The following is a 22814-nucleotide window of genomic DNA, read 5'->3' on the forward strand; positions in this document are numbered from 1 at the left end:
ACAAACATTTCATAAAAAAAACATAGGATGACATAGGAATCGATGAGATTAGACACTTATTGACAAGTGTTTCAAATTTCAAACTCCAAGCATGAAAATAAGTTATGCAATCTTAGTTGGACCAAGACAAAAACAGGACCGTTTTAAGAAATTCGGCGCCCGTGGGCTACTAAAAATAATGCGCTCTTCTTCCTAAGAAAATACACAGAATGACAAATGGGAGCAGTGTCTCCGGAAAAGTTATACAAAATTGTCGGAACTAGAAAAAATCTATTTATTACTTTTATACTAAGCAAAAATGAAATTTAACTAAATCAAAAAACATTTAGTAACAAAAAAAAACCTTAATCTAAACAAATATAACTTATTTTCCAAGCTTTTTCTCTGGCAAACGGATCAATAATATCACTAGTATTTAAATTATCAAATAAATCTCTCTCAATGGATAAAATACTTAAATTGTTGAGTTTGTTCTGTCCCATAGAAGATCGTAAGTAAATTTTTATTCTTTTGATTGCTGAAAATGATCTTTTGCCACTGCAGTTTGAAGTGACAATACTAAAAAATATACGCAGTGCTGTGGTTACGTTTGGAAATGTAGATTCAATATTTAGCTCGATTATTGTCTTTAAACTTAGTTCTGCGTTAGATATATTTTTGGTTGTTTTTCAATAAGTTCACATTTTTTATTCTTCAATAAAGTTATTTTCTTAATCAGTCTGATATATTTCGCACAACTTTGCAGCATTATTTCTAATTATGTCGTCATTTATATTTTTTAAATTAACTAGAAACCCAAATGTTAAATAAATGCTATCATATGCGCTTTTTTTCCTTTGTACTTCTGCTAAAGTTTTATCAATAATAGCATATGTGTTTATGCAGAATTCGTCATTTGTATCAAATTGTACTTCTTCCGATGTATTTTCGTCGAACTGTCTTTTTCTTTTCCGTATCCGTTTGTAATCATCACAGCCAGTTAATTTCATTCTTTCTGATTTGTAAAGGTTAAATGAATTTTTCTGAAGAAGCATATAATGTAACATGCATTCAATTGTAATATCAACTTTTTGAAGCGATATATTAGTTTTATTTATGGTTTCTAGTATTTCACTCCAAAATGCAGTATAATGATATATACCATAATAGCAGTTTCCAATGAGTTGAACTCATTAAACAACCCCTGAGCTTCAACTTTTGTTACAGGTTTTTGAAAATTATCTTCGTAAATTTTATTCAATGCATCTTTAAAATTTTTATAGCCTGCTTTCACTGAATCAGCTCTTGCTGACCAATGAGTGTCGCTTAGTTTTTTGGGAACTTTATTTTACTGCTAACGTATTTTCAAAATTTCCTGTCTTGATGTTGACGCAGCAAAGAAGTTATATAAGTTTTGTAGAAACAAAAATAATTTAGTTGCTTGTACGCAACATTTAGCTACCGATTGTCCAATTAAATTTAAAAAATGTGCAGCACAGAGCACGTAAATGGCAAGATTTCTAGATTTAATGCGTGCTTGAACGCCGCTATATATAACTGACATATTAGAGGCATTATCAGCCCAACATTTTTACAAACTCATCGCAAATATTTGCAGATAAATAAGAAATGTTTGCAGTACCTATATATGCAAAATTAAATATATATTGTTGCAAAATGAGGTCAAATTTTGCTAAAACTTCTTAGCACCCTAAATAATTTCCATTATGTTTACCAGCAATAGCTTGATTTTCTCCCGTAAAAGCCAAACCCCTTGAACTTAAAAATTTTATGACTTCAACGATACGTTCTAAAATATTTTTCTAATAATTCTTATTTTTTTCCAAAGGTATAATAATTTTTTGAAATATTTTCATTTTTCTGTAGATCTATTCACAAGTATACGGGTGTTTTCTTTATGATGGGCTGAATTTTCATAGTCTAAAATTTTTTCACTGTGTTTCCAATCGCTGAAATCTGCACTAAATGGATTATTGGCACTACCAAATAGTTTGCAAGGGGTGCAATAAATTTTTCCTGAAGTATTTGAGTACAAAAGCCAGTTTCTTTTTTGTTGTTTTCCGTTTAGTAAATGTCTATAAATTATCATTTTTGTAGAATATGATTTGTAGGCCACTTTAGATGCAGTAAAGAGTAATTTTTGAATATCTACTTCTACGTTAGATGTGTTCTTTCATATATCTATAATTTTATCTTTGCTTAATCTTCCTCATCATCCAGGATCATCATAATTAATACTCAACAAATTACTAAGTACATCTTCATCTAAATATTCTCTTTCTTAATGTTCTGACTGTGGCTACTGCGGGTTTTTTTGCGCCTGGTCCTTTTGTTGTTGCGCCTGGTCCTCTTGTTGTTCTGCATGGTCCTCTCCTTTTTCCTTCACATTTGATTGCTGAGCATTATTGTCATACTGCTGTTGATTTTTTTCTTTTCCTTCTTTGCGTTGCTCAACCTGTGTAATATTCATGTTAATGTAGACATTTTTTCCAGGAAAGCTTTTATGCCTCGCATCTTTCTTTTCTTTTAATTTACGGTTGGTGGAACCAGATAACTTTTTTGTTTATGTTCCATAGTTAGTCTTCCTAAATAATAGAACAAAAATTGTTTTTATAATTAATGCTACGAAGTAAAGATTGCTTTACCAGCTATTGCACAAATTAAAAATGTAATAAACCATTAAAACAATACACCGAAATTAAATTTATAATTTAAATGTGTGATTTAAGTAATTAATTTATATGAAATATATTGAATCACTAGATTTAATAAAAGTTCATAATTTTAATAAAAATTCAAAATTTTTCAAATGGGAGTTTAAAATTATTACATATTAAGAGACAAAACTTTGGAAAAACGGCCTTGATGTATATATACGGAAACATTTTTTTAAAGCAGTGTGACACTTACAATACCAAACCATAAGACGAGAAACCAATCATTAATTCTAGAACATTCTTCTACGAAAATTTTAAGCATAATGGTTATTTTGCTATGAGTGTAACTGATTTAGTTCAAATTTTAATAAACACTGGTTTAAAAAATTAGTAAATATATATTAGCGGTGCTAAACTGTAATCAAATGAAGATATTTTTGATTATAATGTTTAAAAGTGACTGCAAAATATTAGATTTAATTATAGTGACTTAGATAATCTGATAAATGGTACAGTTATCTCCTTTGAAACGGATATTTAGGTTATAAAAATATAAGTTGCTGAAATTGATCAAATTCGCGTTACCCATTCGTGTTACCCAGCTTAGTTTGGTTGCTGTTCCAACTAGTATAAGACGAATAGCAACAAAAGTTATTGATGTAAGACAACATGTAAATTTTAAATACAAGGTTGGCCAGGGACGTGCCGAAGATAAAAACCTTGGGAGGTTAAGATCAATAAATTGCTAACTAAAATTTTTGTAACGAGAAAAATGTCGACTTTTAGAACTTTTGTATCAACATTTACATAAATTTTTATTGAATATATATATATATATATATATATATATATATATATATATATATATATATATATATATATATATATATATATATATATATATATATATATATATATATTATAAAAATATAAAATAAAAACTGAGCAAAATAAAACTTTGCTTTCATAGATTTAGAGTTATATTCTGCGGTTTTTTAATGTTTCTCAAAGTCAGTAAGATTTAGGCGATCAACAATATCCTTCTCTATACTCAAAAGCATTAGGAAGTTCAATCTACTCGTATTTGTTGTCGATCTTATTTAACTTTTTATAATTCAAAGTTTACTAAGGCTTTTCTCATTGATGCTACACTTATCGGTGCGGTTGATGTGAATCTACAAACTCGTTTAGCCCCTGGTAAAACATTTATCATTTCTTCAGATGCTTTAAAAACGTCGTCAAACTTACTTGAATTATTATTTCTACAAATCCCAATTAATATATCGATTTCTGCTTAAATGGCATCAATATCTATACAATTTAATTTTATGTTTGCTGGATGAAATTATAAAGTTTCTTTAATATTGTCAATCGAATTATTTATCTAACTTCACTACCCAATATTTCAATCGTTTTAATTTGAGAACGAGGACTGAGATAAAAAACTTTATAGGAACGCATTTTGATATCGTTCACCTACTGCTTCATTAATGGATTGTGCCTTGAAATTAATTGAACAATTTGATTAAAATTGCCATTCGATTCATCGTTGTTTTCACGAAACGCCAACTCTTGTCTTGAAAGTGTTCGTACAACATCAAACAAAATTATAATAATTTGTCTGTTAAACTCTTTTTCATGCTCCAGTTTTACCAAATTTTGTTTTGTACATCTATTTAAGATTATATCAATATAAATTGAATTCTTCATAAAACTGCAATATTCTGTTAAAAAAGCTTTTTGGGATAAAGATGTGAAGTGCTGTTCCAATTTACAAAATTTTGAATTACCTCGACTTTTCATTTTGTAGCATGTTTTAACACCATCAGACACACAAGCATTACTAGAAAACTCTCTTCCTGCTTCTGTAGCAAATTAAAAACAAATAAAGCAATACACAGAATCTGTAGTTAAACTATTCTCTATAGTTAAACTATACTCTATAGTTAAACTATACTCTAACTTTGGATACTCGTTATACCAAGAAGGATTAAAACATTGTTGTTTTGATTTATCTGTTTTACTATTAATTGGATACTTCAATAGTTTTGGCTGGTATGGATCTAATGCTAAAAGGTACAGTCTTTAAGAAAATGTCTTAATTAGACCTATTTTACCTGGATTAAATTCAATAGAATTACTAGATTCGTGGTCAATTATCTCTTTAGAATGCTTAGAAATGTTATTTGAAAAAATTCTGGATGTTTTTAAAAATAGTTCACACTTTGAATGAATGTTATTAACAATTTGCCGACTTTCTAAATGGAACATTTTAGGTTTAGGAATAGAATCTGTTTTCATTTTTTTCAATATTACTTTGCGTTCAACTAAAGTAGAGATTATGTTTTTAAATTGACCAGCACATGACAACCATCAAAGTTCTTCAGATTCATTAGCAATATTTGCGACTTCAGTTGACTCTATATATAGGTACCTCATAACTAATGAATCGCATTAAACAAATATTTAAATTATTCTATGCAACAACAAATAATGCTATTTAGAAGAATTAAAAAATTTATCACAAAATTATAAAATTAACTCACTAGGGATGACAATCCTGGGATTCCCGGATCCCGAAATTCCGGGATTCCGTACAAATTGTTCGTCCCAAAATCCCGGCATTAGTCTCCGAAATTTCCCGGGATTTCATTATTGTCTTAAAAAAAGTTAAAGTACAAAAATTTTCAGCTTAATTTGTAATTAAGAAATTTAGACATCATAAAATGTAAATATAGGCTTTGGAATTGTAGCTGCTTAGTTTTGTAGCTGTTTATCCTCTTTGTAATGTTTTCTATTTATTCTCCCTCTTTCTGTATTTTATCAAAAAACGTAAACTAAAAACATTATTGCTTATTTGCATTATTATACTTTATATACATATTTTATGTGTTGAATCCTACATATTTTATACGATTAAACATATAAAGAATGTCTATATAGTATAATATTAAAATTAATATATTATTAAAAACAAATAGAATTTTAGCATTTGCTAATTAGAAGATAAAACATTTTTAATTAAAAAAACACCTTTTTATTTTGAATTTTCTAATTCATTCTAGTTTCAATAATTGCGTGACTTTAATTTCCTTTTTATGTCCACTTAATTTAATTACAAATATGTGCGTGATTTACAAAAGTTTAAATAAAGAAATTATCAAAATATAAAAGGTTTATTAAATTACAAAAGTTAACTTAACGTCGGTTCAACTGATGAAGTTATCCAAATAAATAAGGTTTATTAAATAAACTTTAGTTATTGTTATTTTAAGTAGAAATTATTTTTGAAGAGAAAGATTATATTCGAGATTCAACTGATTCATTGATAATTAATGAAACATTTGAAGTTAAAATTAGGCACCAATTTATTGGTTGTAGCAAAAACGTCAGAAAAATTATAAAAATGTTTAAAAGGTTCCCAAACAGAAAAGTTATTTACAAAAGTACGTAAAAATTGAGTTTAGAAAGATCATCCATATATTCATGGATTGCAAAATCCGATGTAGCAGCTTAAATGAAAACTCAAAACTAAAAAAATTATTGTGCTAAAAAGGCACTTCTAGATTTGGAATTGGATTCCAACATCGATGATTCAATTCAGATGAACGAGAAAGAATGCAGAATAATATCTGATGTAGTAGTACTTTTACTCCCAATAAAACAACTGTGGTAGCACTTTGTCGACAAGACGCAACTTTAATTTCTCCTGACAATGCATAAAAGTTTATGTTGACACAAGTAAATGAACACCAATCTGAAATCAGAAAACAATTGTATGATGCTTTGAGTCGCCGAATTTAAGAATGGAGAACACCGTTAAGGAGCTTAGTATATCTTCATGGCCAAGTTACTTTATAAAAAATTCCAGAACTTTTTCTACCAAATACAAGTACCCAAAATAAAAAAATTATGATAAACCTGATAAAAGGTTTAAACTCGGCAGATATAATAACAGCAGCAGACTTGAGTAGAATAATGTCAAAACAAATAAAATGAACAAATTAAATGAAGTGATGGAAAAAAGATTGGAAGCAATACGAACACAAAATATAATGGTAAAAGATAACTTTCAAAATTCAAAAAGAAATACTATTATTTTAAAGTATTAGCTTATGATTAGATCACATTTAAAAAAATATGATTATATACTATCTATACGGTCAACAAGTATGTATTCCAAAAAAGCATTCTCAGTTTTTATGTTCAAAAAATCAAATACGATTTAGCGATGAAATGATTGACACTTTGATTTTTTAGGGTAGTACATTCAAAAGCAATTATAACTCATATATAATCATGGATGTTCATATTATTTTTAGTTATTATTTTTATTTATACTGTGTTATCATTTCAAGCGTTGTTTTATAATTTAAATTAGTTAGGTTCATTAATGAATGAAGTACTTTATTTATGTCATAATTAAATTAATCACTTTTAAGTATTTAATAAGTACTTAAAACGTTAGTTCTTCTTATGCTTCTCTTTCTACAATTGCGTTTTTTCTATTTAATCCCAGGATATCCCGGAATTTTCCGGGGACAACAATTTCGATCCCAAAAATCCCGGAATTGAAAATGTCCGGGGATTTTTGCCATCACTATAACTCACATATTCAACAGATGATTTTAATTCAATGGGAATGTTATTTAAAGATCTCTCTACCTGCTCTTCCATAATATATTTTGATACACTGTCAAATGACAATTCAGATACTTTAATAAAAAAATTATTATAAAGTTTAGATCCTTGAAAATAAAAATAAACAGCACTTAAATTTAAGTAATATTATTCTATAATGAACACTATAAATAATACTTGGAATAAGTTTTTTAAACTATAAGTGACTTTTACGATTAACTCACATATCCAACAGATATTTTGTTTTGATTCAATAGGAATGTCTTTCTTCAATAATGCATTTTGATGTACTATCACCTGAAAAATATACCTTTAAAATGATAATAAACAACAAAAATTTTAATATTTGTTTGAAGATTTTATTAACAAATAATTGCGACTACTGTACTTACTTTTCTTTTTTGCTGCTTCAAAAGGATTTTCAAGAAAAACATTTTGGTTATATTTTTTTAACATTATGAATTTTTTTTTTTCATGTTTTTTTTTATAGTCGTTGTCAAATACTTTGCCACATTGCAGACATTCTAATTTAATTCACTTTCTTTTAATAGAAGCTTTTTCAAATTCGTTACTGCGATTATCACTACAAATAGCACTATAAAATGGCCTGTATTTGAAAAAATAATATTTTCAAGCAAAAACATTTATAAATACAAGCGTAAATTATCCAGCTAACGAAATATGTCGAGAACCATGCATTAATTTGTTTGCAATAGGCGGACATCGAAGCATCCTTTTCAGATGCTTCCTAATTTTTATTTAACTAACTTATAAAATAATATTTATTAATGATAACTTTGTTCATTAATTTTTAGAAAATGTTAAATCTTGCCAACTTAAACAAAATAAATTTTGAAAACATCAAATTTGCCGACTGAATTAAACGAAAAATAATTGGGGTGTGAGACACCTCTACACCCCCCCTTCCTTCTCACCTAAGGACGGCCCTGAGGTTGGTTTGATGGCATCTTTGACATATGCAGTGTGTATAATAGTTCAAAAGAAAAACTAAATGAGTTTTGTTAATTCTGTGTCAAATGAGATGATGGACTATGTGTTATGTCATACTCTTATAATTATCACACTGTATTAAGATAGCTTTTAACAGGTCTTTATAGTTTAAAATAAGTTCAGCTATTATTTTTATGTAAATTAAGATTGTTTTTGAATATATCTGTTTCCTATATCTGATATTTGTAGTTTTTGGAAAATAACCCGACGCTGTAGCTATTGCGAACAAAAATTAAGTGACGGTTAAGGGGTTAATTCGTTTAATAGTTAATTATTTTGTTAAACTAAACTATAGTATTGTTAAAAATAAATATTTATCATTATTAATTATTTTTTAGCAAACATATATGTAAAAGGAAAAGCACTTACCTCAGCAATATCAAAATATTATTTAATAATTTCCACATAATTTTCAACTTTTAATTCACCTTATTCAGTCGACAAATACTGAAATACTAAAATTATATCAATTTTATTTTTGTCGTGTAATCTTCATTAAGGTACGCATCAGTGACCCATTGTACGTTCCTATCTTTTATTAAATAATGCAATTTACGTTTAGATATAAAAATACGCCCCGGCGGCGAGTAAATTTAGGTGGTCTGTTTACATTTAAGCAGTCTATCGAAATTTAAGACATCCTAAATTATTGTAAACTACCAATTTTATAATAATCAATAAAATGGAAAATGGAATAGGTACGCCAAGCAAAAAAAACGCTAATTAAATTTTTGAAATTTGAAAAAAGATTTATTTATTTAAAATAAATATATATCATATAAATGATAATAAAGCACTAGATGCCTTTCACTATTTTCATCAGAAATGCTATGTTTAATGCTTTTGTCAAGATTTTTATAACTGAAGAAAGTTAGATAATAGAAATATTTAATTGCTATATTATAACTGTGAGTTACCATAGTAACATTTCTTTAAAAGGAAGTCTCAATTAAATGTGTCATGTTTTTGTTTATGTTAATGACTTTTATTATGACAACAAATATTTTTCACTTTTTAATTCAAGGAAAAAAAAGAGTTGGAAAAAAGGTTCTATAGTTTTATTGTGCAATCTCTAGCATTCAAATACATAATTGTCAGGTTGGTCTGTAGATTTACCTGTTCTGCAACACGAAATATGGCCATTAGTACGGTTTCTTAAATTATTTGTTTTTTCAGTTTAAGAAGATAAACCATTACACGATAAACACTTTAAACAATAAATAACAATTTTGCTTTTACAAGTAAGGTAACATTTAATATTCCAAATAAGTCCATTGGACGTCTCAAACTTATCAACTTCTTGTAAATATAATTGGCAAATTTTACAACGAATATCTTTACATTTGAATTAACCTGTTTTTTTGAAAGATGAAATAGAATGAAACTTTAAAGAAGTTGGTTGTCTAAGTAAATTTGGTGGTTGTTTTTAGGCTATGACTGGATGAATATTTGAAAAAACCTTCTTTACCCTTGCATTAGTAGATAGACTAAGTAAAAGGTTAGTTTCTGTTAAAATAGGCTGGCAGTTTAAATTGCTATAAAATGTCGTAACCAAAGGAAAAACATCTTTGGATTTTTTAAAAGGTGCTGGTCCTTGTAATTTGGCATTATGAAATGCTTTTCTATAATATTATCTAGGTAAAAACATTCTTTTAACCATAATTTAGTTCCGTCAAACGTAGTTTTTCTGTAGCATAATCCGAGGTAAAAACAGTTATTCTCTTAGCAAGATTAAATGGCATATTCTTTTTTATGTGAAAAGGATGAAACTTATTATAATTTAAATAGTCGTGGGTATTTGTTTCTTTGTAAAATATATCTGTTATGATATGTTTGTTATTCTTAAGAATAACCGATACATCTAAAAAATTAATGACATTGTAGATATTTCCGTTTTTATTGTATTGTATACCTAAATCAACCGTAAAACTAATTGAGTAATGTAATTCTTCTTGAGAACTTGTAAGATTGGCGATGTCTAGATTTTTTGGCCATATGTTGAAACCATCATCAACATATCTAAAATAGAACTGTTCAATCTTTTTAACTTTTTGTTTTAAAAAGTATTTAGGTAAGATTTTTGGAAAAAACATTTTTCTAAAATGTTTTTTCCAAAAATCTTACCTAAAAACAAGTTTTTTCTAAAAATCCAGTTGTAAGACATGCATAGTCTGGGGCTAAATCTGTACCCATGACTGTATCTGTAATCTAGTGATTTACTTGGTCGTCAAAAATAAAATTATTGTTTCGATCTGCTATTAAGTCCTTCTGTTATATTGAATCGATCTGCTATTAAGTCTTTCTGTTGTTCAATTCAGAATTGTAATGCTTTAAGACCTAGATTATGTGGGATACTTGTGTATAGAATGATAATGTCACATGTTTGTATTACACCGTCTGAACCAATATTTGTAGGGATTTTTTTTAAGAAATCCCAATCATCTTCTATACAAGTCTTTTGTTTTTTTACAATCGGAGATAATATTATGTGAAGAAATTAGCTTAAGTGTGGTGTTGGCGAGTCTATTCCAGTAATAATAGATCCAGCTTTTGAATCTTTTGGAGGTTTTATTTTTATAAACGGAGAACTAGATCCTTGAATCTTTTTAATTATTTCATTGCATTTATAAACTTTTGGAATAACGTAAAAAGTACAAGATTTTCATTCAAAATTTGTAATGAAGTCTATTTCATTTTGTGTTAGATATTTATGTTTAGTTATCATTTTTAAAAGATTTTTGAAAACTCTTTTATCTTAGTCAAAATTTGTTTTTTCATAAGTAGTTAAAGAAGATAGATGATCTTGATTAACAAGTTTATCTTTATAGTATGTTGAGGCCATTACAATTAGAGAGTTACTTTTATCTGCTTTTTTGATAACAATGTCTTTCATTTCTTTAAGTTCTTTATGGGCTATCCTTTCCTGCAATGAAATATTATCAACTGATTGAGTTTTGACAGGATTCACTTGCTCATTTTTTGATTTTATTTCATTAAGTTCAAATATATTTGTTTTAACATTATATTATAACTTCTTTTTTACTATACTAATATCATTATTTTGCAGTTTGTAGAATTTTTCTTTTAATCTAAGTTTTCCTGTAAACTGTCTAATGTCAGAGTTAATATGTAAACAATTTCCTATAGTTGTTGAGCAGAACTTAGGTCCTTTTGGCAGAACTTTTATTTGGGCAGTGGTCAGGTGTTTGATGGATAAGTTGATGACCTTAGGTTGTATTTTTCAAAACTGTATTTATTCAGTTTTTTGAAGACAGACTTTTTGATGTGTTGTTATCATCATTAAAATCAATTGAGGAAAAACTCTTATGATTTTTTTTACTTTTTCTTTTTCATCAAGACTTCTCGAATTTTTCAAGTTATTATTTAGATGTTCTTTCTGTAATACAGATATATATACATATAAATAAATAAATAAATATATATATATATATATATATATATATATATATATATATATATTTATTTATATGTATATATATATATATATATATATATATATATATATTTATTTATATGTATATATATATATATATACATATATATATATATATATATATATATATATATATATATATATATATATATATATATATATATATATATATATATATATATATATATATATATATATATATATATATGTAAATTATGTTAGTGTATTTAACAAATAGAGTGCTCATTGTTCTTAAAGAACAGAGCAATAATAAATTAGTAAAAAAACTTTAAGTTTCACCATTGCTGGATCTAATTTATATATATACAGTTATGGCCATTGAAATCCGACCACTGCTGAATATAAAGAAAAACAGTCTATGCATGCGAATAATCAATTTATTTTCTTCCCTGACATCAATGATTAGTTAATTAGCTTTTAGCCAATCACATTAGCGTTTATTTTATTGCACTGTAAAATTTATTAAGCTATATATCTCATTGTAGGGGATGGATTATCATTTAACTGTCACAATTTAATTATGACTACGAAGGAAGGTCTTCGTGCTAATATTAAACTTTTATGGGAGGATGGTGCAAGTGAGCGTCAGATATCAGCAAAATTGCGAATGCCAAAATCTACTGTTCATGATATTATACAACTAATCAAAGACACGGGATCCACTGCGCCCAGAAAACGTTTTGTTAAAGCTAGAATTACTAGCAAACAAACAGACAATATGATACGCAGGGCTGCTGTAAGAGATCCAACAATATCCAGCACACAAATCAGGGCAGATCTACCTAATGACGTTACAGTCAGCACTCGAACAATTAGAAGACGTTTATTGAAAGATGCAGGTCTACGTTCTCGTCGTCTAGCCCTCAAACCGCGACTGTCTTTAAAGTGATAATCCGTGATAGGATCGCATTTTGTAGAGCTCACAGACACTGGTCAATAACCAAATGGCGCCAGGTAATGTTTAGCAACGAGACACAAATAAAGCAATTCGCTCCGCATAAGTCATTAGTTCGTCGCCCACCTAATCAGCGTTTTAATGCAAGGTATACCGTACCAGCAGTCAAGCAATGTCCTTCAATTATGGTGTGGGGCGCAATAGTTTCATCTGGTCGATGTGGTATTTATTTAATGCAGTAGGGACAGACTGTTAACTCCCAACAATATCTAAAAATCCTTCAAGAAAAGGTTCCAAATTTGATGGATATTCGTCGTTGCAAAATATTCCAGCATGATGGTGCACCGTGTCACCAATCTCGTCTTGTAAAATCTTGGTTAGAGGATCACAACGTTCAGGTTATGGATCCTTGGCCGGGATCATCCCCAGACTTGAACCCAATCGAAAATTGCTGGGTCAAGTTAAAGTCAGCAGTATCCAGAACTAATCCTACATCACTGGACGATCTAGCGCACAAAATTCGTCAAGCTTGGATTACTGAAATAACGCCAGAATATTGTCAGGCTCTCGTTGATTCAATGCCAGATCGCATTAATGCAGTCTTAAAAGCACATGGTGGTGCCACTAAATATTAAAAACATTGAATATGTACGATATGTTACATTATAATCATTAATTGTTACTGTTATTCTTTTATTGCTATAATACAATTGTTTATTACTACATTAAACTAGTTTTAAGTAAAATGATACTGGTGGTCGGATTTCAATGGCCATAACTGTATATATATATACATATATATATATATATATATATATATATATATATATATATATATATAATAAATATATATTTATATACAGTTAAATTATAAATAAGTACATATCTTATAAATATAACAAGAAATAAGTTATCGTTTTTATTAAGCAATACCACCGTGCACTTTATTGTATCATTTTTAGTTAATATTAAAATAAATAATACCTCAAGTCACCAATATATATTAAATATATTTTATTTGAAACAAACATTTAAATTTATACTACAATAATCATGTTTTTAACTACCACAAAATTATAACTTTAATTATATTTTATATATCGATATTATATATACTCGATATTATATATACTATATTTTAAACAAAATATAGTAAGAATTTGTACTATTTGATACATTTAAAATATTTAATATCTATAATCCGCTAATTTATCACTATAAAACTTTGTTATAAAACAATTACTTTATTCTCTAGCAGAGGCGTAGAAAGAATTTTTTGGTGTTCGAGATAGGTAACTTCTAGACATGGAGCAAACTCCAAACATTTATATGTTTATACTTATGTCAAATAATGACGGTTTGCAAAAAATTGCGATGATTGGAAGCTGGGAACAAAAAAGCCCCAAAATTTTCGCCCCCCCTGCCCCAACCGTGAGAGCAACAAGTTGATGAAGTATTTTTTGTACTATTCTTAACTAGACTTATATTCATCGATAAATTTTAAGTTTCATAGTATTATCTATTAGCGTTTAGAAATTATTACCATATAAAATTTGCAGCCCCCTCAAGTTGAGGGGGGTTTAAACTTTATATGGTCATAATTTTTGAACGCTAAAATATTTTAAAATGAAATCTAAAATTTATTGATGAATATAAGTCTAGTTAAGAATAGTACAAAAAATACTTCATCAACTTGATGCTCTCACGTTTGGGGCAGGGGGGCGAAAATTTTGGGGCTTTTTTGTACCCAGCCTCCAATCATCGCAATTTTTTGCAAACCGTCATTATTTGACATAAGTATAAGCATATAAATGTTTGGAGTTTGCTCCATGTCTAGAAGTTACCTATCTCGAACACCAAAAAATTCTTTCTACGCCTATGTATATATATATATATATATATATATATATATATATATATATATATATATATATATATATATATATATATATATATATTTATATATATTTATATTACAGAAACGTCTGATATATCAAGAAAAGCTATTCCTTCATTGTCTGGAACATATTCTGGCTCCGATGCAAAATACGCTATTGATGGAAATATACTTAGTGAAGCAACAACTAATCATAATTTTCCGAAGTGGTTTCAACTTGACTTGAAATATGTATTTCAGATTTATCAAATAGTTTTTTATAATGCTCAACATTATTGGAGAACAAACGGTAACCGGTTAATTGTGAGCATAACCAACTTACCAACAGGTTATAAACAGATTGCAACATTAAACAACGAAATGAAACAAATTTTTGACGGACCATATGTGGCTAGATATATTCTTATATTTAAAGATGACAATGATTTACTTAACTTTGGAGAAATAAATGTTTATGTTTAATTCAGTACTTTAAATATGCTATTTTTTACTCGTTTACGCCAAAATGAGAATGCATTTTGATATTTTTAGTGTAAGGCATACTCGATAATATTATGTTGAAAGTATTTTATTATTAGTGTAATATATTTACGCAATTTATAAGAATTTTAATAATAAAAAAAACACTGTTTTAATTTTAAATAAACTTTTTCCAAAAGTTTTTTACAAAAGAGTGTTTAAGAAAATTTGAAACAATTCTTTATTATTTCGTTTTCTTTGCTACTCATTAGTTGAACCTAAAATATTTACATTTTTATCGGGGAATTATCACAAAAATATATTTGTTTAAGTATTTATTCAAACCTTCCACATTATAAGTATATGATTTAAATAATAATTCAATAAAGAAATTATTAATTATATAAAAAATCAGTTCAAAATAATATAACTTTTAACTAATTTTTTTTCAAATAACTATTTTTTTTTGTCGATATCCCAATATGACTTTTGGCTTCAATTCAAGTGTTGTGTTTATTTCAACTGTTTAACTTAAATTTTTTTTTTTTGTGAGATTTTTTGTAAGTTTTTTTGCAAAATATGTAATTTTGATTGTTATTTGCTATATGCTATATTGCTATATGCTTAATTTGTTTCTCCGCGCAGCGGCCTTGTTAGGCCTTGTTTGTCGAGGTTCGTGTTTCGGAGTTATAGAGTTGAGAGATGGTTATAATCACTAGTAGCCTCCTCATATTTAGTGGCCTTCTTGGCCTTGGGGAGGTAGATTACAAAATAAACAAAATTTTTTTAACAATGATTGTTAAATCTTTTCCACGACTTAAGTCGTACTCGGCCCCAAGTACTTGGGGCCTTGTGGCATTATTGAAAACTCTAAATACTAGCCTTTTTTAATAGCTAGTAGCTATGAAAAATATTTGAACGCAAGCTATAAGTTTGTGAAAATGTTGTCGAAAAAATATCTTGAAAAAGATTTCTTTGAAATTAAAGTAAGAAATACTTTTTTTACATCAAAAACTGTTACTGTTATTATGTAATTTTACGACAGAGGTGTATCCAATTGATTTACAAATGTGTGTCCGATAACACACGCTCTTGTTCTATATTGGTCATATAACTTTTTTATTTTTACCCAATCTTAGTTTACTTAAAGGTCTCTCACTTTCTGCGACAGATACTAGGATTGTGTTGAAAGTTCGAATTAAAATTTACTATGCATATAGATTGAAAAAAAGGTTATAGACCCTTTAATTATATTTGCTTGAAAAAACCTTAAGTGTTTCTACAAGTGAAAAACGTAGACTCCTTTAAACTATTAAGATGCTAAATATCTTTCATAGTAGTTGTCTTTAAGTTCACAAGCATTTTTACCGGTTCATTTTTACCGGTTTATTTTTACCGGTTCTTAATTTTTCAAGCAGGTTGAGATATTAGCAGTACTTATGTCATTATTAAATAATAAAATATATACAATTTTAGATATTTTTAATTATGTAAGGCTTTTCAGTAGATCATAATACTTCTATAAAAACTTGAAAAATTTTGGTATTTTAAATTCCAACTTAGCTAGGTTTAAAAGTTATGTAATAAATAGGAAGCAATGCAGTTTATATAATTGCTTTTAAATCTCATTTATACAAATGACTTGAGTAAAGAATATCTTTAACTGGATTTTTTTTTTTTGCCGACGATACTAACGTATTTTATTCTAATAAAGATATTAATGTTTTATTTGCAACAACAAATAAAGAGCTTGCCAAACTAAGCGAGTGGTTTATATCGAATAAATTGTCGATAAATATTAAAAAAAGAAAATATACCTTCTTCAATCGTCTTCATGAAAAAGAGTACATTCCCTTGGAGATTTAAAAAATTTTTTTTAAATATCTCTTATGTCAAATGATAGTATTCTTTGTCGTTTCTAGGTGTTGTTTTGGATAAAAATGTAACTTGGAAGGACATATGTATAATCCAAAATTGAAAATTATAAAAAATAGGTGTCCTATACAAAGCCAAACAAATGTTAAACCAAACCTGTTGGAAATTCATTTACTTTTTTTTATCCATTTTTATCTAAATTACGCTAATATTGCTTGATGCAGCAATAATGAATGTAAAAATAACAAGCTGCTAATTAAACAAAAACAGGCTGTAAGACTTACTGAAAATGTTGATCGCTACTCACACACTAAGTTTCTTTTTAATAAATTCAAAATACTTGATGTTACTTAACCTAACCTTTATCAAAATACTTATGTTTAAAGGTAATAATAAAATAGCGTTCGAGAACTTTAATAGCAAAATAATAAAATTATTTTGCTATAAAGTTCTCGACTGCAATAATAAAGTTAACTGACAACGAATTGAACTTCTTCTGAAACTTTTATATAGGAGTAAAAAAAACTTGCTTTTAACTTGCTTTTTAATTTTTTTTTTATTTGTTTTTTTGTTTTGTTTTTTTTACTACATTCTTGATCATATTTATTCTTGATCTTGATCTGAATCTTACTAAATCTGAAATATAAACAATTGTAACAATAACACGTTTTATAAAATGCGTTTAGAATTATGTACATGAATGAGTATCTGAATATTTCTTATACTATAATTACAATTATAAGTTACTATCAATACTGTAATTACTATGAATACAATTTTTATACTATAATTTTGTGTTTTGTGTAATAGAGTTTCTAAAAAAATTTTTTCTTATACTTTTAAAAGTTTATTCTTACATTTACTGTTTCTTATAAATATATTTTTATATATTACATTCAATTTTTAAACTATAATTTTGTGTTTTAAATAAAGAGTTTCTAAAAAATTTATTTTATATGAAGTATACGTTATAATGTATAAATATTGTTCATAATACTAGTTCCAAGCTTCCCTTCTTTTGTTGTTCATGTTTTATCTTCTTTTTACTTATTTAAAATTTGAAGTGTTAATGAATAAAAGTTAAAAATAATAATAATAATAAAAAAAGTCCTTTTACACAATCGTTATTAATTTTAATATTTTTAACTTATTATTATATTAAAGAAACATTAAGTTATATGAAATACCTGTTTGCAATGATTGTTTGTCTTTGATGGGTTAATGATGATTTTCAAGCACACAAAGAGTTCATTGTTATGCATCCGTTACCAAATACAACTTTCAAAAAAATTGCGCGTGTCAAAGATATTTTCTTGATGATGAATTTGAGATTAGAAGATGCGCGTGGTCAATGTTATGACGGAGCTGTTAATATGTCTGCTCCTAAATCGGGAGTAGCAGCTGAGATAAAGTTATTTAACAAAAAGTGCTTATACCCGCGTTGTTATGGCCAGACTTTAAACCTTGCCATTGGTGATGTCATCAAAAATATTCCGAGTTTCAACGAAACGTTTGGAACAGCATATGATTTGTAATATATATATATATATATATATATATATATATATATATATATATATATATATATATATATATATATATATATGCAAACTTATCAAAAATTCACCTAAAAGAAATTCCAAACTTAATGCTATTAGAGAACTAACGGAAAACAAATCAAAGTCTATCCATAAATTTTGTTGAACAAAGTGGACAGTGCGTGGCGATGTTTTTGAATTGTTTCTAGAAAACTATCGCAAACTTAAGGAACTTTGGAGATGGTCATTGCAAGAGTTAAATGATACAAAAACGAAAGCAAGAATTCGGGGAGTGAAGTTTAAAATATTGACATTAGACTCTATCTTATGCTGCTATTTAGGGGAGTGCTTCCTGAAACAAACAAGCAATCTAAGTAAGACACTCCTAAGTTAAAGTATTTCTGCAGCGGAAGGACAGAATTTTGCCTCTCAAATTGTTAATGTTCTGGAAAAAATCTGATGCAGCAAAATTTACGAACTGTTTTGGGAACATGTTATGAAATGATAACCCAGCCTGGTGTCGCTAACCCTAAACTCTCTAGAAAAAAGAAAATGCTGGATTATTTAAAAACAACTCTTAATTCACAAAAATCTATCATTTTCACGATTCACAAAAAAACATTAACATTAATTGTATTTTGAAGCTTTCGATCTTATTATCAGTTTTATAAAACAGAGGTTTGATTAACCTAGTTATATAGAATGTATTGATCTTCAGGAAATCCTATTTAAATCAATAAAAAGGGAAAGTTTGGAAAACTATCTGCAATCAGTTTGTCACGTTTACTGTCAAGACATTACCCAATCTTTAGCTAAAACACAATTTGCTCTTCTCCCAAGTATTGCAACAACATTAGGTTACGAAATCAAAAAATTCGCTATCAAAGATCTCATCTTGTTTTTCAAGAGTTTGGATCACTCTAAAAGAGCTTTACTAACAGAAGTTGTAAAGATTTTCAAGCTAATTCTTGTCATGCCAGCAACAAATGCTTTTAGTGAATGGTCTTTCTCCGTTTTAAAAAGAGTTAAAACCTACCTTCGATTGACAACAACAGATTCCGGCCTAAAAAATATGCTAGTTCTTCATACTCAGGTGGAATCAGTGGACAATATTAATTTGGTTGAGATCGCAATATGCAGTAGTGTAGCGGTGTAGTGGTAGAGCGCTCGCTTCAAAAGCGAGAGGTTCCGAGTTTTATTCCCACCACGTCTCTGGTAGTACCGCGCCCAACTTGTTACTCCGCGCAGTCAAATTATTCGTCAAATTTCCGGTTTCAGAGTTATAGAGTTGAGAGAGGGCTATAACCACAAGTAGCTTTATCTGTAGTGGCCTTCTCGGCTTTAGGTAGATGAATTATAAAAAATAAAAAAATAAAAAATAATAAAAAATGAGTTTATTAATATATGTCAAACACGAAAAAACATTTTCGGAAATTTTAGTAAGCAATTTTGTAGAGATGAATGATGTTTGACGCAAGTATTACATTTTTTATTTCTCTTATATATATGTGGAGTTTGATGATCATTAAATATAGATTGTAAATGAAAATCAAAACTTTTCGTTACCCCCTTCCTCCTTTAAAAAAGCCATAGGCCATCCTAATATCAAAATTGTGGTTACGAGGCTGATATATATATATATATATATATATATATATATATATATATATATATATATATATATATATATATATATATATATATATATACACATACTAAATATACTCGGCTTAGCTACACTCGAAGAACGCAGTGACCTTAAAGTGGATTTCCACTTATAGGAAATTTTCCTAAAAGATGTGCAATTTTTATGTTGCATGATTTGATAATTTTCTTTTCCGTTCTGTTCCGCGGAAAACTTCTTGTAAATCGAAATACGCCTTAATGTTGCAATACAAAATAATCATTTACGCTTATCGTTTACAATTAAAATTCGGACTGAGAATACTGTTTCTTTAAGATTCTTATTTTTCTTGTTAAAAGCCCAAGAAACGGTAAAAATTAAACCTTGTGAAAATAAAAGACAACCTTATGGAAGATATTTTGCATCTTATTAGTTTGAATTAGTCTTCATTTTTCACTTGGAAACACTTTTTCTCAACCAAATATACACAAAGGGTTCATAGCCTATTTCCCAATCTATATAGATTCTCATTTGGATTTTTTAACGTAACGACAGTACCTGTCGCAGAAGGTGAACCACTTTTAAGCAAACTAAAATTAAAAGTAAAAGGGTCAAATAGAAACTTGTGTTGGTTAAATTTAAAATATTGTGTCAACAACATATACGTTGCATTTAAAATCATTTGTGTTTTTGCGTTAAGCTTACTTATTACTGAGTATTTTTTTAATTAAAATCTCAATAAATTCGCAAAATTTGTCAGTTTTTTTTGTTAAATAAATTTTTTTATTCTTTTGAGAGTATAAAAATAGCTAAGATTTTTTTCTGGAAAATTAAAAATACTTTTGGTTAAAGATTTTGTACCTTGGGTTTACTTCAATCAGTTATGCACCAGAAAATCAGGTTAGGTTTCTCTGCCCCCTTCCTCACCTTTCCCAAAATAAAATGAAAGCCTAACTGCTACATTTCTATTAATTTCTCTATTAATTTAAAAAACCTGCAGTCGTGACCCTTAAAATAGGGGTCTTATTAAATCTATTCCACACCGAAATTTTCTATACTTCTTCTTTACTTCAATATGTTTTAGTAAGAGATATAAAAACTATACTTATTGTTTACTTTTTAAAGCTATAAAATAAATTTTTTATTTTATTTAACTTTTAAAAACTTTTAACGTTTCGGTAGACTTTGCGCGAATCGCTTTTTATCAACGAATCGGATATAGTACCAGTCTAAATATTATTTAGAATACCCGCTTAAAATGTGTTAATTAAATACCATTGGTATAAATAGTTTCAAAAAACGTGAGATGACTTAAATATGTGGAATAACGGACTTATCATGACCTGTATTAATATCATTTTGCAATTTATTTATAGTTGACATTTTTACATACAAGTTAAGTAGCTCTATATTAGGCTAATATAAGTCAACTCAAACAATTATAAAAAAATCAAGAAAAATACTTAATAAATCGATAGTAAAAATTAAAAATAACGAGTTATTTAAAGCTTGCATAAATTAAACATGCGATATTTAAACCCAATGTCTTTGACATTGGTAATGCATAATTTGCAGGGACAGTGTTTCGGAATCCAATTTTTGTTTTTAAATATAAATTCTTACAGAGCTAATACTGATTTGCAACTTATTGGCACCGAATTCCAAATTGACGATCCCAAATACGAATGGGACTCTAGACCGTATTTCATAGTTGGTGTATTTTTATAAACAAATTTATCCTCTCTAAGAGAAGTATTAATAAACCTCTTCCATCGTTTTAGGGTCAAGCCCCAATTTAACTTTGAAAATTTCCGAAACCAAGACATGTAAATTCTTGTGGTGTATAGTTTTCGAATCATTTTTTTTAAGTAGTTCTTCAAAAGGAGATTGGTAGTCTTGATATACAATTCTAAGGGCTCTTTCGTGTATTCTGTTAATACGATTGATAAGTTATGAAACAGCCAGACTAATGGAGAATAAGAAAAATGAGATGTAATAAAAGCGGTAAGTATCAGGTTTTTTTTACTCAAAGACATAAAGGAAGAGAGTCTTAAAGAGCGTTAACTTCTTTACTAGCTGACTTACATAAATTTTTAACATGGTTATCAAAGGAAAGTTTATTATTAAACATTAGACCAAACAATTTTTTATCATGAAATGAGACTATTTCCCTATCACAGATGTTAACTTTAAGATATTACTAGTAATAATATGATATTTATCTGGATTAGCTTTCATACTATTATTTTTAAACCATGAAGAAAAGTGATATGCAGCGTTTTGCAGGTCACTCACAACAGAGTTTAAGTCAGTTTTTGCACTGAAAAAAGTGTTATCATCAGCATATCCAGCAAAATCAAAATTAGGTAAAAATAGATATAGATCACTTATGAAGATATTAAATAGCAATGGACCTAAAATTGAGCCTTGTAGAACGTCAAACAAAATATTAGAGTAAGAGTTGTATCGATCATTTATTTTTACTTTCTGTTTTCTATTACTAAAGTACGATTGAATGAGTTTTAATGTGTTTCTGCTGAGACCATATGCATTCAATTTAACAATAAGCTAAGCATGCGGAATACCATCTAAAGCTTTTGAAAGGTCTGTAAGCAAAGCCCCAAAATGTCCTTTTTTATCTAGGCATTTTCTCCATTTCTCAGTCATAGTCATTAAAATCCGTAAAATTATTACCTAATATTGATATATTACTGGTCACGGTAAATCTACTCCACACCTACC

At 27.9% G+C, this 22814-nt stretch overlaps 1 protein-coding gene across 2 annotated transcripts in view; it reads left to right on the forward strand.

The window, feature by feature from the left end:
* LOC124809893 (uncharacterized) overlaps positions 1–15141 on the forward strand; it is a 65745-nt gene extending 50604 nt beyond the window's left edge. For both annotated transcript variants that reach the window (XM_065818986.1, XM_065818987.1), the window contains exon 5: positions 14659–15141. In XM_065818986.1, the coding sequence (XP_065675058.1) occupies positions 14659–15038 (380 nt within the window). In that variant the 3' untranslated portion in view covers positions 15039–15141. The remainder of the gene's footprint in view (positions 1–14658) is intronic.
* Positions 15142–22814: the final 7673 nt, after the last annotated feature.

Source organism: Hydra vulgaris, chromosome 15 (assembly GCF_038396675.1).
Source record: "Hydra vulgaris chromosome 15, alternate assembly HydraT2T_AEP".
Classification (NCBI taxonomy): Eukaryota; Metazoa; Cnidaria; class Hydrozoa; order Anthoathecata; family Hydridae; genus Hydra; species Hydra vulgaris.